The 17866-nt window shown below is 41.5% G+C and overlaps 1 protein-coding gene across 1 annotated transcript in view; it reads right to left on the reverse strand.

The window, feature by feature from the left end:
• Positions 1-17866, reverse strand: part of KCNH5 (potassium voltage-gated channel subfamily H member 5) — a gene marked incomplete at its 3' end in the record, with an annotated part of 160392 nt that overhangs the window by 114443 nt on the left and 28083 nt on the right. Inside the window, exons 5-6 of the mRNA XM_082317131.1 lie at positions 5893-6008; positions 1621-2013 (exon numbers count right to left, since the gene is read on the reverse strand). Coding sequence (XP_082173257.1) covers positions 1621-2013; positions 5893-6008 — 509 coding nt within the window. The remainder of the gene's footprint in view (positions 1-1620; positions 2014-5892; positions 6009-17866) is intronic.

The following is a 17866-nucleotide window of genomic DNA, read 5'->3' on the forward strand; positions in this document are numbered from 1 at the left end:
TTCATGAGAAAGAAATGTTACTATTGGTTCTCTTATTAAAAAGGAGTTGATATTTCATTTATTTGAAGGTAAATGATAGCAGGTCTAGGATCACTGGACCTCATGATACCTTGTTATTGTTATTACATTTTGGTTAAAGTTTGCCACTTTAAGTGTGCCTCAATTATAATGTGCTATGCCAATGATTCTCTTCGCTGTCACAAATATTACAGATGGTTTATTTCCCATCTATATGTAGATAAAGAGGTTAAGCTCATCGTTTAAATCTGTACTACTTGGGCACAGAAATTTTCTGTTTGTTTTACATATTAAAGCAAAAATCTGGAGATAACGCTGCATTTTTATAAAAATCGGGTTCCTCTCAGTCTGAAATTGGTGATCTTAAAAAGCTGTATTATATTTACAACCTTGATAATACCACCTCCTTACACAGCCTGACTGTACAACCTGCTTCCTGACGGGCAGCCCTCATATGATCTTGAATTTAAGCTGCAAGTATTATCACTTCTGTCATATTTGCTATAAATAAAATGGAACAATGTCAAAAGATGGTACTTAGCACAGAGGCAGGGATGGAATTTTAAAGGAGCTCTACAAAATCTGCATTAAAAAATAAGAATGTAGATTTTATATAGTGAGAATATACAACTGTAGAATTTGAGAATTTAAAAACAAAAAAAAAAAATTAAAAAAACCTCAATGGTGTTCTAAGAAAAAAACTGTTAAAAAGTTAAAAAATGAACAGAGGCTTTTTCATCTGTTTATGGCCCTAAAGATAAAAGGCTCTAGAGAAAAATTAAAGCAGTTCCTAATGCCATTATAGTTGCATTTTAATAATTAATTTTCTCTACACTGACTTGTGCATGCATTATTTGTCATAGTTATTGCTTGTTCTCTCTATTATCTTAGGCTGCAAGCTCGATTTCGTAAATGTTAATACATTGAGCAGTTAAAAAGCTTTAATTCAGTGTCCGTTTAAGATATTTATGTTTTCTCTCCTCAAACAGTTTCTAAAATTCCAGCAGTAACTCAAGAACTGTTTAAAAAAATGGAGATAAATCTCCCTCTCAATCAGACATTTAAAAAGATATCACAAAAAAAAGATAATTACAGCATGGTTCAAAGAGCAGTCCTAGGGCAGGATTTTAAAAATGCTCATTCAGAGGCATTCTCTATTTTCGTATAACTCAGTGGCAAATTTGCCACCAGCTTCAGCCAGAGCAGATACAGACTTTTGATTATTTACGTCAAGCCATATTAGTCTGCCCTGCAATGGATTAGGACTGCTTAAAGTCAATCACTGGGTATGAGCTGAAAAGAGAGGCTGTGGCAGGGGTCCAGCCCGTTTTGGTATGGACGTGCAACAATGCTTTTGGATGACAAGCAAGGGATTCTAAAACCCACATCATTAATGTACACACCCGTACATGGTACTGAAATCATAAGACGTCTCTTCTCCAACATGGGAATGCTGCGTAGGTAAAGCCCAGCAGCTTCAGACCATCCCTGCATATTTGCACGGTTTCAGTTGCCTCTTATTGCTGCCAGATGCCTGGGAGCATGCTCCTAAATTAATTCCTAATTAAAACAATCCTTTTGAGGCAGACTACAATCACTTACCTCATCCACATTCTCAAAGGCATTGATGATGTCATACGGTAAACAGGACAGAAGATCAATCACAAACCATGTTTTCAGGTAGTTCATCCTTATGAGTTTGGGATCAGATATAACCTCTCCACCAGGGCCAACAAAGGTCGTATGAAAGTTCAAAACAATGTCAACCAGAAAAATAACGTCCACGACACTGTCCAGCACAAGCCAGGCAATGTTGTTCTGTTTTGTCTTGAAGGAGACGTTATATGGAACCATAATTGCTGTGTAGAAGGTTAGAATTAAGATGACCCAGTCCCAAGTGGTCTTAAAAGCACAATAGTGTAGTATAATGTGTGGTGGAGTCTTTGGAGCTTCTTGCTTGTACTGAGGAAGAATATCAGATCCCAGCTGGAGAACCTGTAAAAGACAGAAAAGCAAATGTTACTGTTTTCAATTAATATGATCCAATAAGGGTTCTTATGGATTTCTGCAAGGAGCAGCACAAAGACAGGACTGTGTTCATTGGACACTGCAAGTCAATTCACAGTTTCTAAATTATCTATCTGATTTATTAAGAATGTGTGGAGGCAGCTATCACTCGATGAATGGCAGCAGCATAGCATCTAAGGATATTCTTGCAAAAAGGGAGGTCCTTGCAGATGGACTGAAGGGAAACCATGCCAATAGCAAGGGCACGGAGGCTCCATAAACAGGTTGTGGGTACTGCCACACCAGCTTATACTCTGCAGTTATGAACATGAATATTCATTCATATTTGGAAGTGTTACAAGACTAATCCTTCGTGCCTGACCTCTTTTTTAAACCACTGTTGAGCCAGAACAATACCCATCAAAGGTAAACCAGACTTCAGCCTTGCTGGCTGACCTCCTTCTAAAATGAAGCACTTCGTGCACAATTTCTGCCCTAACACCCTGGCATACTTCCTTCTCATTTTCTTCAAAAAGTTGTTGCTCTTACAAGCTCAATATCACTAGTGGGTTCTCTTTTATTTCTTGTAATTACTTTTCTTTTTTGCATATGACTGTAATCTCTGCATGCATACTTTTGTAAAATGTGGAACTGGAAACATCGCAAAGGAACCAAGCCAAATTCACTTAAGACATTCCTCCCAGCTCATCTAATTACCTCTTATCTCAGTCCAACATGAGAAACAAAAGCACAAAGGAACGCACAACGTGGCAATATATCGCGCTGACAATTGAAAGATTCATGTCTATTTTGGAACTAATAACACCTTTTACATTTGGGGATCTCAAGTCTGTATGGGATAAAATAAATCATTTCAGCAACTTTAAAACTCATTTCAGCCCTACACCTGTCCCATATTGAAGCTGATGCACTGTATTTGCAAGGACAGTTGGATTGCAAATAGCAGTCCCATATGTGTAAAAATGATCAAACACAGGATGCTTGCTCGATGAAGAGGAGTAAATGTCTCTGAATAAACAGCACAACTAAGAATATGAACCCAAGTACCACAGATATGGATTCTCCATTAATTCTTTGCAGTCTTATTTTTAAGATGAGAAAGCTGTTACTGAGATCAAACAGTAAAAGCCTGGCTCTACTGAAAATCTGTTCTTCAGAAATCACCAAGGGACAACAACAGCAGCCTCTCTCACTCTGTGTCGGAGGATGTGGCTTCCCAACGTGTCTAATCTGGCCCAATGTCACGCTGTAACCTGATGGGATGCAAACCTGCTTCTGCCTACCTGTTCCCACCCTCCCTAAGGCCAGATTTAGCAATCATGACCTGTAAGGAAAGTCAGTTAAACTGATATGACGAAAAATTAACTTATTGTTACATTAGTTAGCCATTTGTTTTCTACAGAGTCAGCTGAGTTACATAAATTTATCCTGTGGCCAGAAAACCACTAGACCCACAACACAGGCAGCAGTGAAAGTGCAGCAGAGACCTCCAGGAGACCATGGCTGCTCCCGTTGCCAACAGCCCCATATCACACCAGCTTCGGTGTAACACAAAGCCATGTGTTGAACTCCAGCTGAACAGCAACGCACACCAGGCAGCCTGCTCCCAATGGCACTCACCAGAGGCCCTCACAGATGCCAAACCCCTGGTAACACCCATAAAAATATCAAGATCCAGGTACCCCTTCCCCAGTGACCAGGACAAAACTCACTAACAGCACTCCTATAACCACGCAATGGGCAAGATTCAGCTGGCCACTGTGGTACGCTGAACTCACTGGTGGATCCATGGGTCCTTCCCTGGAATAAAAGCAATGACCGGTACAGTCATTTTACCACAGCAGCCTTTGTGCAAACCCATGAAACTTCTTTCAATGCCAAAATTGTCCCCTGCATTTAACACACCATTTTGGCTTTGACTCATAATCTGTTTGTTATCTCCAGTTATCTCTGGACTCAACACTCTTCTATCGTGATAAATCAGGACTGGGACTTCTTTCCTTGGTTTCTACAGGCCTATTTGTTCGCTGTCTTGTTCACTGGGGCAGGAGCTGGAAACAGCCTCACTATAGCTGGAATAATAAGCTTCTTAGGGCTCAAGCCGAATGCGATGAACATATGCTTGATAGTTCCCTATGCCTCTGGTGGTGGAGTGCTTAGGAGCTCCCATGATACCGTAAAAGCATAATTATTATTCTTAACATAATATCATGCTGAGTTTGACATGGTGAGTGGGTGGCAAGTGGCTATGGAGACCACTGAACTATAATGATTATTTCTTTCATGCTGCATGAATTTTTAATTTTAAATCACTGAAGAATACACAATATCTTGTTAGTCAGCTGCATTCATCACAGATTCTGAATTATTCTTGTATACAACTAATGAAAATGGCTGATAACAGTTAAGCCTGGTAAAGGTGGGCAGTACATTCTGCAAGAAATGAGCTGTGATGATAACGATCTTCCTCAAACACAGAAGTATGGAAAATTGGGGCCTATACAGTGATGACATACATCCACTCAGCCTGCATTCCTGACAGCATTTTGCCTAGACAGCATTTTGCAGCTCTAAACAACTTGTAAGACAGGAGACTGCACACTCTCCAAGCAACCTATTCCTGGGTACAACCTTCTCCCTTACCTGAGCTTTTCCTACTGCCTGATCCAAATTTTCCTTGCTATGACTTAATGCCATTACTTTTTCTCTAGCTATGGTGGTCCTGGTGAATAATTTCCTCCCTCATTCTATGCAACTGCTTTAGACTTATTTGAATATTGTTACCATATCTTCTCCAGTCTTCCCTTCTCTAGACTAACCAATAATGGATATAACTGGATTTACAGAACGCTGAAATGTCATGAATCAGAAAAGCAAGATGTGAGAGTAACTCAGCAGTCATCCAAGCTATTGGTATGGGATAACTCAAGGGAAAGCATCACGCTGCCAACACCTGAAAACTGTGCGTTTCCATTCTGATTTTAATTTAAGTAGAGCTTTTATTATCAAAGTCCACTAAAACCACGAAAGGGAACAAAAAAAAAAAAAAAAAAAATTAAAGCTGCTACCAGTTCTTAGCATCAAACCCAGGACAAGCTCTCTGGCACAAGGTGGCTAGGGTTGTCATTTTCAGTAGCTCATATATTTTGACCATATATTTTTGACCCATATATTTTTCATTACCAATGGACATGAAGATGAAAGCAGTACCTCTGTTTCATCAGTTAACCTGAAGGCATTCACTTGTTGCACCATCTGCACTGTTAAGGAGATGTTTGCAACCTGCCAAAGAGTTCATTTCATCAGTTCTGAAGAAAAAAACGATGAGCAAAATACTGCAGGAATGACTTTGCAAGAAAGTCAAGATATATATGTAGTCAGTGTGCCTGTACAACCCCAGGGACCCAGACCGGGATACTTCCAAAGAGGAGTACCTGGTTTCTGAAACAATCCCATTTCCCAGGGAGAGTAAGCGACCATCCACAGGGCTCAAGGACATCAAGTCTGGTTCCATGTCGCTGTGAGACAGCACGCAGAGGACACTGTGCACCCCAAGTTAAGCAACAACTGGCAAACTGAGAATTGCATGCACAGAAATAGGGCCATTTAAGTAAAAGCAACCTACAGAGACTGTTTTCATGACTGAAGGAGCATGACCTGTCCCGGAAACACGGGCTTGGCACATAGTGCTGCTTTAGGATGAGCAGAGGAGAGGTTGAAAAAAACAGAGTTAGGAAGTATTTTCCTCTAAAAATATCATTCACAAATAGGAATAGGTTTGGGTTTTTATGCCCCCCATCTCTTCCTGCCTCACGAAGGGAGCAGGCTGGTGTCTGTCCCACTTACTTCGGCTAACCGGGAGTGTTTGTGCACCACCTCGGCCTTGTTCATCGGCGTTAGCTGCTGCAGTACGCTCCGGCTGTTCGTCAGGGCCCGTGTCAACCGGGCAAACTTTGTCCAACCTGCAGGACAGAAGGAAATCGTGTCAGAAGTACTCAAACCTAATTCATAGCTAGTAAATCTCCTTCATGTTCACCGATATTAAGTCTCAAACTTGAATAGTTTCTTTAAATTGCTGCACAGAACAGCTTCAGCCTCCAGGCTTAAAGATCTTGCTAAAGAGGGAAAAATACCGCTGCTTCAAGGCAACCACAAGTAAATCTGAGTAAAATCAAAACACTCTGGCTTGTTCTTTCTTCTGCCTTTTGGAGACATTGTGTTAGAGGGATCACATTGTGCTTTCAGCTTTCTGGGGAGTTACTCTGCTGCTGAAATCTAATTCTAAGCCTCTGAAGTTGATGCAAAGGCTTCCAAAGTCTGCAAATTCTGCTGAAGTAAAATCCTGCCCAGCTACAGAAAGGCTTCTGCTGATTCAGGGCCACTGGAGCAGCCCCAAAAGTCTGGTCCTTAAGTCTTCACTGTTTCTTGCCCCAACTAGACTTCAGGGACAAAACTAAAACTTAGAAAAAAAAAAAAATCAGCAAAATTCAGGGCTGCATCAACAGCAATGCTTCAGACAAAAAAAAAAAAAAAAATCATTAAGACTTTAAAGACAGATTAAGCACTAGATTTTTAATGGCATTAAGAAATACATTTAGCTGTTAAACTAATGATAAACATCTGCGTTAATGGTAGCTTGAGACCCACACACTGGGCTGCCCCTTGGGAATTTTCTCTGCAGCATTCAGAAAAGAGCAATCAGAGTTTGTTACTGACAGCAGCACCGACCCGACAACGTGTCATCAAGTCATTCCTGCTGGAAAAACGCCCAAACGTGACAGCTGGCGCGGATGCGTCAATGGATGAGGTAGATTGGCGGGAGCAAAGAAAACACCAGGGGTTTAAGCAGTGTAGCACCTGGGCATTAAGCAGGAAAAGTGAAAATTCAGATATCTTCAGGAAGGAAATGCCTCCCCAAGAGCACTGAAAGAGATGCTCAACATTCAGTTTAGCCAGGTATAGCCTGATATTTTACTACACAGGTGTGTATAAAATATCAAACAAACGGTCAGGAAATGGGTTCAGGAGAAGGTTTTACTTTTATTTAACTTGAATGCTGAGTAAGTGAAAATTGGGGGAAATGTCACATCTGAGAAAGGAAACAACATTTCTATGTTAGCTAGGTTTATTTTTAAATGCCTCTTGTCTGATAGGAGTCAGGGACTTGAAAAGTTAAGGGAAGCCCTGGGGTAAATAAAATGAAGAGCAGAGAACAGACAAAACAATAAAACTTAAAGAAAAAAATAATTTACAGTTTGGCTTTGCAACTTACCACATACCTATCACATTCATGCAAATGTAAATCCGTTGTTCATCATTTAGCAATCAGAACAGATCTAAGTATCATGCCACACCACCAGCACAACACAAACCACTTGCCTGGCTATTTATATATGACCTCAAAAATGCACATATAATATGCACTGTGAAAAGGTAAAAAAATAGAAGTATTTTATTAAATTCTCCAATCTAAATTGGAACTTCAGATACGCATCTTGAGCTTACAGGGATGTTCAATTAGGAACATGCACTTCCTGTATTAAATAAGGTCAAAAGAGACTATAGTGATCAGAATATGAACTATTAATTTCTAGAGAAAATTATTGTGGTTTTCTTTTTCCTAATTGTTTATAAAACTGTGGCAAGGAGACAGCTTTAAGACAAAAGACAGAACTGTTCTTTATCTTTCTTAGCCAGTGATTTCAAAGAGCAAGTGAGCGTGGTAACAGCATCATGACAGCTCTGCCCCGACATTTCTCATAATTGCTGGAGGCCACGGTGCATCCAGACGATTGCTCTTGGCACGCTGCAACCACGCTGCAAGAACCAGAGAAAAAGAGCAGTTCTCCTCTGGGAAGGTAGTCACCCACCTCCAGACCCTGGGAAGGTACCTACACACATGCATACATGCAGTGTCCTCTTCCCCTGGAAAGACACTTCCCTGTGGTCCATGGGGACGGATTCAGGGCAAGTCCCCAAGCTCTAGTTTGTCACCCTGCCCCACAGAGCTGATACGAAAGTGATGGAAAGGAGCTCAGCAAAGCCAAAACCACCACAGCCAAACTGCTGGATTCAGTCCCAACGCTCTCATCTGTCACATCTCAGCTTTGTCAGCTACTCTGACAGGAACCTCATGAAGTTCAACAAGAAGTGCAAAGTCCTGTACCTAAGGAGGTACAACCCCATGCACCAATTTATGTTGGGGGCCACCCAGCTGGAAAGCAGCTTGGCAGAAAAGGACCCGGGGGTCCTGGTGGACCAGGCTGAACATGAGCCAGCAATGTGCCCATGCTGCAAAGAAAGTGAATGGTATCCTTGGCTGCATTAGACAAAGCATTGCCAGCAAGTCAAGGGAGGTGATCCTTCCCCTCAGCACTGGTAAGGCCAGTACCTGGAGTGCTGTGTCCAGTTCTGGGCTCCCCAGTACAAGAGAGACATGGACATACTGAAGACAGTCCAACAAAGGGCCACGAAGATGATTAAGGGACTGCAGCATCTCTCCTCTGAGGAAAGGCTGAGAGAGCTGGGACAGTTCAGCCTGGAGAAGAGAAGGCTCGGCAGGGGGGCAGATCTTATTAATGTACATAAATACCTGAAGGGAAGGTGCAAAGAGGACAAAGCCAGGCTCTTTTCAGCGGTGCCCAGTGACAGGACCAGAGGCAATGGGCACAAAGTGAAGCACAGGAGGTTCTTTCTGAACATCAGGAAACACTGTTTTACTGTGAGGGGGCACTGGCACAGGTTGCCCAGAGATGTTGTGGAGTCTCCATCCTTGGAGATATTCAAAAGCTATATGGACATGGTCCTGGGCAACTGGTTGTAGGGGGCCCTGCTTGAGCAGGGGGGGTGGACAAGATGACCTCCAGAGGTCCCTTCCAACCGCAACCACTCTGTGATTCTGTGACCTTTCTGATGGTTGATAGTTAATGATTCAAGGTTTACTTTATTTTCTGAGGTTTAGGGCATTGATCTGTACAGTGATTAGATGAGGATTTGGAGAAGAGTCAGGGGCTGGCAATGACAGGAGATGGCTTCATATACTCTCTAGCAATCCTTTCCTATGGCGCTTCACAGGCTGAGAGATCTCAATCACAAAAATATGGGTTTTAAAAATGCCTCTCCTCTTACGAAAGTAAAACTGGTAAGAAACCCCTTGTCATCTTAGGTAAGAAAAACATCTGTTCTGCATTAACTGCAAATACAGAAAGCCTGGGGAAGTGGGGAAAGATGTACCACAAGGAGCTGGAGGAGTAAGACACATACCAAACAGCAGCAATCCTTTAGCTGTAAAAATAAGAAGAAAGAAGAACTATGACTTTTTCAAATACTCCTTCGCCACCTTGGTGAGATCATCAATGTCATGTGAAAGAAAGCCATACATTTTAGCATTCAGGGTTACCACTTTGCTCATCTGATCTGACCTCTTCTTTTCACGGGACAAACCATTTCATCGTGTCCTTTCTCCACCAAGACCAAAGCTTTGCTTTGTGCTAGAGCAGATCTTTTGCAAAAACCCTTCCAGCCTCATTTAGAGGCTTCACATTTTCACATTTCTTTCAGCCCTGTGAAGCCCATGATTCTGGATGCTGGAAATACAGAATACGATAACATGACTTTTTTTCTAATTCAGCACAAATTCCAGCATTATTCTACCTGCTCCAATCTATCCATCTGCAATAGTGTGAAAAAGTACCAAGTTCTTTTGTTTCCTATTTACAACCCAAGAGAATTAAAAACATAGCAACAGCAAGATGCTGGGGTATGAGTGGGAAGGTGAAAATGTATACAGGCTGCCTCGTGTCTGAAATAATCTGTACAGGGTACATTTCTCTGTTTCTTGACCTTGTTGTAGACTAGATAAGTTCAGAATTATATTTAAAACCAATGTGTATATTTAAATAGACGAGGCAAAAATTGCATAGCTGCCTAGTGCTGTCAATGTTTCTTCAAATGATTCTCTTCTTTTCCTCTATAGACAGAGACATGAAAAGAATGGTAATTTTATCCCATATATTAGTGACCGCCTGTCCTCACAGATACTTTCAGTCTGGAAGGAGTAAAGGAGCAGCACAAATAGCAGGTGCAAGAGGGAAAAAAAACTACTCGTGAGAAAAAGCAACGCTTCTAATGCTCTCTTCAGCTCAGCTGGATTGTGTCTTTCTTCCACAGCACCACTTGAAAAATAATACCCTGAACTTGCACCACTGCACTCAAATTCTTAGGAACAAAGGCAACACCATCAGATCACACACCAGATCAGGCCAGCAGCTGCTTCTCCTTACAAGAAGTTAAACTGGATACTTCAGAGAAAGTTGTTAACTACCCCAAATGGAAAATTCTGGAATAGCATACACATAAAATGATTGTTTCCCCTGGTTCTCTTTAATTAATTCCCGATTCATGGACAAAGCCAGAAGAATTTGTACCCCTGCTTTAAAAAAAAAAAAAAAAAAAAAAAAAAACTCTTGATGTGCATTCATTCTCATAACCCAAAACAAGGGTCTGTTCTTAAACAGGAGCCTAGCAAAATATTTCCCTGTTCCTACCCATTACTGAAATCAAAATGTTTGCATTCTCAAGAAATTTAAGATGCAAGTTTAACAACTCCATACAGTTAGGAAAACAGGCATGAAGGCAAGCATGTTGATAGGCATGAACTAAACTAGTCTCTCCTTTTGCCCAGCTGCAATGCTGTCTTTCCAAGCATGCAACTTTCTTCTTCCTCCATGTGTTCTGGTCACAATTAAATACTTTACATCCGCAAAATCTTCTCCACGTCTCTTGCTCTAATTAGGACTGCTAATTTGACAGCCCTCTGACTGCAGGGCTAACTGAGCCAGGGATGACTTGGGTGGTGTACTTCAGACAACAGCTGAGCCAAAGGTTCCTCTGAAGAGAAAAAAAGGAGTAATAAATTAATTTAAAAAAAAAAAAAAAAAAGTATTTCTTTCAAACCTTAGCTGCTACAAGATGAGTTGAAGCTGTTAATATTGTGCCAGGATGCTTGAGGGAGTGCAGGAGCACGGAATAGAGGTAGGCAATAGTCAAGCAAAGCAGATAGAGCGCCCAAACACCTCCTCAGAGAGGGAAAAGCTTTCCAGATGGGTCTAAGATGCTCACTCAGCCACTCCCTAGATGTATATATACACCACTACAAAAATTATGTGGTATCTAAGGAGGAAACAGTATTTCCCGCTTAGAACTTGATCCTATCGTCCCTCCACTGTCAAAGAGTCCAAACTATCTTACCTTAAACCTCTTACTCACTAGAGCACGTGCCCTTCCATCAGCTACTACTCCAACAAGAGTAGTATTATGCCCACACATCTTTCTTGCTGAGATCCTGAATCAATCATTGTGTTTTACATTGGACAGCTGGGATGGGAACAGCTCTGTGGCAGCTGCTCCCCTAACAGCTCCACTCCACCGCCACGCTCACTGCTTACTCTGTGTTCAGGGACCTCCTGCGAACTGCGCTCCTGCATTGCCATAGGGACCTCTCTCCCTGCCCTTCTGGTCACCAATCATCTCCTTCCCATTAATATACCTTGCAGATCGATCCAGTACACAAACACTCTCATCCATCTCCCAGCACCCGCTCCTCTTCTCTGCTGCCTTCTCTAAGTAAGGAGGAATGTCATCCAGGTCGAAGACGCTATTGCAGTATATGACAGGCCATAAAAAGGACCAGGGTAAAAGCTGCCCAAAGAAAGCACAGCAAGGGAGGCTTCTCCAAGCAGAAGTGATGCTGGAAGTGATGGTACAGGATCACTGTTTCCTAATAGCTATCTGGAGACAAAACCTTTAAATTCCTCCGATTCCTCTCAAGGTCACAAAGCAGGCAGAGAATTGGTTAGACTCCACCCAAATCTGTGAGCCTCCTGATGGTGCTCCCACATGCCCTGAGGAGCAACTCCTGGTGCCCATCACACACGGACACTCCTGCCAAGGGGCTGTGTCAGACCCGGGCAGTTCCCCCCGCCAGAGAGAAGCCCCTGTGCAGGCACGGGCTAGTGAGCAAAGAAGACTTGGGTTCTTTTGCTCTGCTAGTGCTTAAGCCACCTTCCCTGTACAAACCTCAGTAGTCAATAGTCCTACCCATTGCCTTCACAGATAACAGTAAATATTTTCAAATATAAGTATTTGCAAGTGATAAAACCCTTCAAATTCTCCACATAATTTAATTAGGAGTTGAAATATGCAATCTCTTTTACTGAATTTGTGCACAGGTACAAATACGGATTTAGCCACCTAGCTAGCAGCCACACTGAAAAAAATAATTAAATCTCTAGTTCATAAACTATATTATGTTATTTTAAAGCTAAATTCATACATCAGAGTTTATGAAGAGTTTAAAAATCTCAAGGCGAGATGTTAATGTTCTTTATAGTGCACTTGCTCTGAAAAATCTAGACATGACTAGTTCCGCCTAATAAAACATTAGTGTAGCTCTACTGGGTTGCAATTAACCTTTTTGTCAAGGTTTGTCTGGTCTTAAAAGGATCAGAAATAATGAAGGCCTTTAAATCAGTGTAACAGGGAACTATCCAATATCTTAGACTGCAGTGAAAACACTTGGGTTAAGAATGATATTGTATGTAAAAAACAACCGCAAATAGTAATTACAGCAGTGCTTGTGTTGATTCCTGCCTGCAGGAGTGTAACACCTCCAGACCATGGAAAGGTTGTCCTCCTCTCACTAAACAGTTAGCATACAGAATGCTTAAATAATATATAATCTATGACTTGACTTACCCATAAAAGCAAAGAGCTAGCACCACTCAGAAATAGGCAGTTTGGAATTCAATTGATAACATGGATCATCCTTTTGCATCAGTAGTTAGCATCTATAAATCTCAACTATTTCTGGATGTTCAGACAGTAAAATCATTGCAATGGCTGGCTGTTTGCTCTTTATTGCAGGTAAAGTATGGCTGCAAGAGCTCATTGCCTCTTCAAAAAACTTAATCATCCTGGTTTTGCTTTGTTAGAGAGAGAGGGATAAATGGGATTCCTGAATAAATAGAATAATAGTCAAACAAAGCTCAATCACTCCCATGATGCAGTAAAACTATTTACGGACTGAAGAACCACAGAGTCTATTCACATGTAATTCAAAATATTAGGATAAATTTCCTGATTTGAAAGTCTGTGCATTCCACTGTCTGATGATGTACTGCACTCTTGGGATAATTTTTACATCCGACCTCTGTTCTTGCTCAATGTTGTATTCCCAGTTACTGTCCACCCACCGCAACTACTGGGGAGCTCAAAATGGATGAAGAATCACCAGGTGATCTTGGGCATATCACTCTGCCTCTCTGAGCTTCAGTTTCTCCTTAAAATTAAGATAATGCTAACGACCTACTTTGCAAGCCATTCTGAGATCTACAGATGAAACGTGCTAAGATTTAGACACCACTAGACTACATTTGGTATACAATGTATTTTTAAATTGAATTCTGACATAGCTGTAAATTTACAGTGCACAACTTCTTAAATTTCATGTTTCTGCAACTAAAGGTAAACACACACATAGGGCCACCAAAAACTTATTTCCCATAAGTATATAAAAACAAGTACAAATTTGGGGGGGGAGACTAAGTATTGTAAATGTCAGTCAGCTGGCTTTTAGGAGTTTGTCAGATAGCAAAATGGTGCCATTCAAAGGTCAAGGAAAAGGACTACACCAGCCAAAGGCTCAAGGTCAAAAGGAAGGCAGCTGCTAGAAATGAAAAAGCAGTATACAATAAAGCACACAGGGATGGGAAGAAAGAGAGAACAAGTTAAGTATGTGAATGAGAAATTATGACTTATCAGAAAGGACATGGAAAGCTAAAGACATATGGGAAAAAAAATCCTTCTTTGGCTAGATTTATTACAGTAACAATGAAGTTTTTAAAGAACTCCCAGAGTACAACCAAAAGGCTTTCTGCACCCATATGCAAAAAGGGCAAACAGGCTGACCCAAGTAATTAGAGGTTGCTTAGCTTGATCTCAGTGCCACGCAAAATGAGAGAAAAGCTGATCTGAGTTTCCATATGTTCAAGAAAAAAGAAAAGGAAAGGAGCATAATGAATGGCTGTCAATACGGAATGATGTAAAATGCCCCACAATGTTAATTTCATTATTTGATAAGAGTATAAATTTGGTTGAGGAAGACAGCCAAACGCCTTGACAGAACAAGCTGCAAGCCAAATGCAATGGCCAGCCGGAGCTGTAGCATATGTATGATGTACGCCAGAGAGGCACGAGCCAGGGCAGCTCCCCGTACCAGTGCTTCCTTGCTGGGGCTGGACTGGGCAGCTACTTGATGAGAACCTCAGTGGCTGCCCTGGGTTTGTTCCCACCTGCAGCCAAGGACCCAACAGCTCCCAAATCAGCACAGCCACAGTGCTCATCATGTATCATCACCTCATCCTGGTGCCGCATTTGAATCACCCGACAGCCACACGTTGGCCAAATCCTCTTGTACAGTAATCTTTACTGAATTGACACTGTGTGACACTCTTGACAAAATATTGAGACTACGCAGTCTAGTAAATTACTGGTTAAATGGATGAAGAACTTGCTACCTGGCAGATATCAAACAATGAGTAGTGGAAAATAGTAAAAAATTATTATTGAGAGCCTTCTGGACCGCAGCAGATAGGTCCCCTTCTATTCACTGGTTTTCTCCATGGTTTGAAAGTCATTATAAAATGGCTGATAAAAATTCCCAGATGACAGGAAAATTAGACAAATGTTAAACAGTAGTGAGGGCAGTCACACAGAATGATGTGCTTGATAACTGGGCATGTGCCATTAAAACATGTTTTAAATGGGAATCAGATATCTAGGCAAAAGCAATGCAAATTCTATCTCTAGCACGGGAGGGGGAAATGTCCCTAGCAACGAACAGTTCTGAAAAGGATCCAGAGGTCTTAGTGGATGAGCAATTCAGCGTGTGGTTTGCTTTGGCAAAAAGTCACCTACTCCTTGGATGCACAAGAGTAAGAGTTAGGCTTGGAGAGGCTGAGCAATGGGCAATATTGAGGAGTTAGCTATGAACCCTCCTGGCTACAACAGCTGCAGAAACTTATTTGGGACCTGGGAGGCTGCAATCCGTGTCACCACGACTTCATCCCTACTGCTGCCAATGAGCTGGATTAAAATGCAGCTAAAATGTCTGTATCTGCCATCACCAGACCTCCAAATTCAGGCTAGACAGGGCTTTAAGGAGCTCAACTCATTTACTTAATCGAAAGAAGGTAGAGCGATGGCTTGATTATATGTGTAAGTGACTTAATGGGACTTTTTTAGTACAGTGGAAAAAATGCTTAAGAAGATGCCACCGCAAGAAGCTGAAGCCAGGCTAATTTAAATATGATGCTTTTTTTAAAGAAATTAGTGTAATGAAAAAGCAAGAAAAATATGAAGGAATGTGTTGGATCCTCAACCTCTTCAGACTTCTACATCAATACTGGATGTTTGTCTGGAGGGGATGGTTTAGTTAAACATAAGTTCATGGGTTCAGCAGAGGAGTAACTTAGTGAAATGTAATGGCCTGTGATATACAGATTAGATTCTTAAACTCTCTAACTCTACTAAATTTATATTTATTATTTAATATACGGCTTATGAGTGTTCAGTTTTCTACATGGAAAGTGTATCCATCCACAAACAGTTACTGCTTTGAAAATCAGCTTTCAGTTTAATTCAATCTCTCACAGGGTTAGAATTGATTTCAATGGGATTTCTTTTGCATCGCACATTAAACTTCTAGACTTTTACAGACAGTTAATGTGCATTATGCGTTGTTGATGGAGCACACAAAGGCCTCAAAAGGCAATACCAGATTCAGAAAAGTACTTGATTTCTGTGAAGGAAACTAAACAGCCCTGGATATGGAAACTACCTGTTCTCATCAGGGTGGGTCTCCAACAGCAGCAAAGCGAGAAAGGAGCAGGGCAGAAATAAGGCCTGGGAGTGTCACCCCTAGGAGTGAGGAAACAACTACCTCTTCATGACTGGAAGCAGTGTCTGCTAAAAGTGACACCAGCATGTCACTGAAGACAATAACAAGGATGCTTGTCCTGCAGGAACAGGAGCAAAAAAGCGACCTCAGAAGGTCTTCCTGGTTACTAGCAAGCTGTGCCCATCCAAAATGGATGGTTTCAAATACCAAGAGACTGTATTTTAGCATCATTCCTATGAGTTGTCTACTCTTGACAGTGGAAGCCCACCTGGTGTCCTGGCAAATGACACTTCTCTTGTCATCCCCCACAAAGTCCTTTCTCAAGGCCCAGGTGTCCCCGGATGCAGCCTCTAGACCCAGGCGAGAATGGAGAGATGGAGGTGATCTCCCTGGTGCCTGAAGGCACTGGGGGGTGAAACTCTGCAGATGAGAGCAATAGGAAGTAGCACCAGAACAAGTGGGTCTCTGTAGCACCAAGACCCTTGTTATTACAGCCATGGAAAAGTGCGATAAAAATATGGTAAGGATATCCAAATTGTGACCTATTAAATTACTGTTATAGATTACTGTCAAGGTGAGGTATTTAACCGGGTACACTGTGCTGCAGCTAAAGGTAGAAACCTCATTTTCGTGCTCTAATCCCTCCACCCACTTCTTCTATTATCACCAGGATTGATACCCCCTCAAGGAAAAAAGTTCCCATGTGCAACTAGTTATATATGCTTAATAACTTGCACTTATTAAAGATAAAAAAGGATCAGAATTATAGGCTTAGCAAGGATTAGCAAGCGTAAGTGCGTATTTCTGCAACTACTACACTTTTTATAGCCCTGTCACACTCCGAGATAGAGTTGTATCATTATATAGAGTTATATAACCATACAGAGTTATATCACTGGAAGCATTACAGCATTGTCCCAGACAGTCTTGATAATCAAAGTCTGGCTGTATCAAGGGGGGGAAACAACTTCAGGATACTGCTGTGCCATCTCCTGATCCCATCTGTTAACAGCACACAGTCCTGAGTTGTAGGGGCCTCATTAAAACAGCTTTGCATCCTAATTCAGCGTCCCGTCAGTACTCACCAGAACTTCCCAATCACTTCCAGCATGTGACAAGCCTGCTATTTCACTCAAAAGTGACTTAAGAAAGACAACCAGTGAGAATACTAGCTGAAAAAACTTCCAAGTTTACCTAGAGGCCACATTTTTATTTCACTGATGATAACAAAGGAAATAAAGCCATTGCACAACTAGGTGAAACTCCATTATTAGCAAAAAAATGCCAGCCTTTTTTTCTGTCCTTAAACTTTCAGTTCAATATAATCTACAGCACTCCTGGCTTCAAATGTTGTTAACATTTTAAGTGGCCCCGTTTGGCCTTCTAATAGTTAGGGCCCAGAAAAATGGCTTCATTTTTTTCTGACAAATAAACATAAGCTTATTACCACTGTGTGTCTTTGGAGGGATTGAAAGTCTTCAGATGTTTTTAAAAGGCCATTGGGTAAAGACAGAATAAAAGCACAGCACGCTTATAAAAGCATCCAACCGTGACCCTACAATGGTACAAACATAAAAAAGAAGATTCTTTGGGTTTTATTCTCCGGAAGAAAACACATAATACGGTCTTTCATATGCTTGTAATGGTCCTCCACCTCTGCTGTGTAAGGCATTCATCCAAGACACCTGGAGATTTGGCCCTCCACCACCACAGGAAGGACCTATTGCTTGGTACTGAATCCAGATCAGACAAATGTTCATATTACCAAAGAGGAACAGGAGAAGGAAAGAGAGACCAGACAAACATAGCACAGCTCCTTCACTGGAAAATAGGGCATTGTCCCAGTGACCACCAAGTGCAGCC

Source organism: Platalea leucorodia, assembly GCF_965183815.1.
Source record: "Platalea leucorodia genome assembly, chromosome: 7".
NCBI classification, from domain to species: domain Eukaryota; kingdom Metazoa; phylum Chordata; class Aves; order Pelecaniformes; family Threskiornithidae; genus Platalea; species Platalea leucorodia.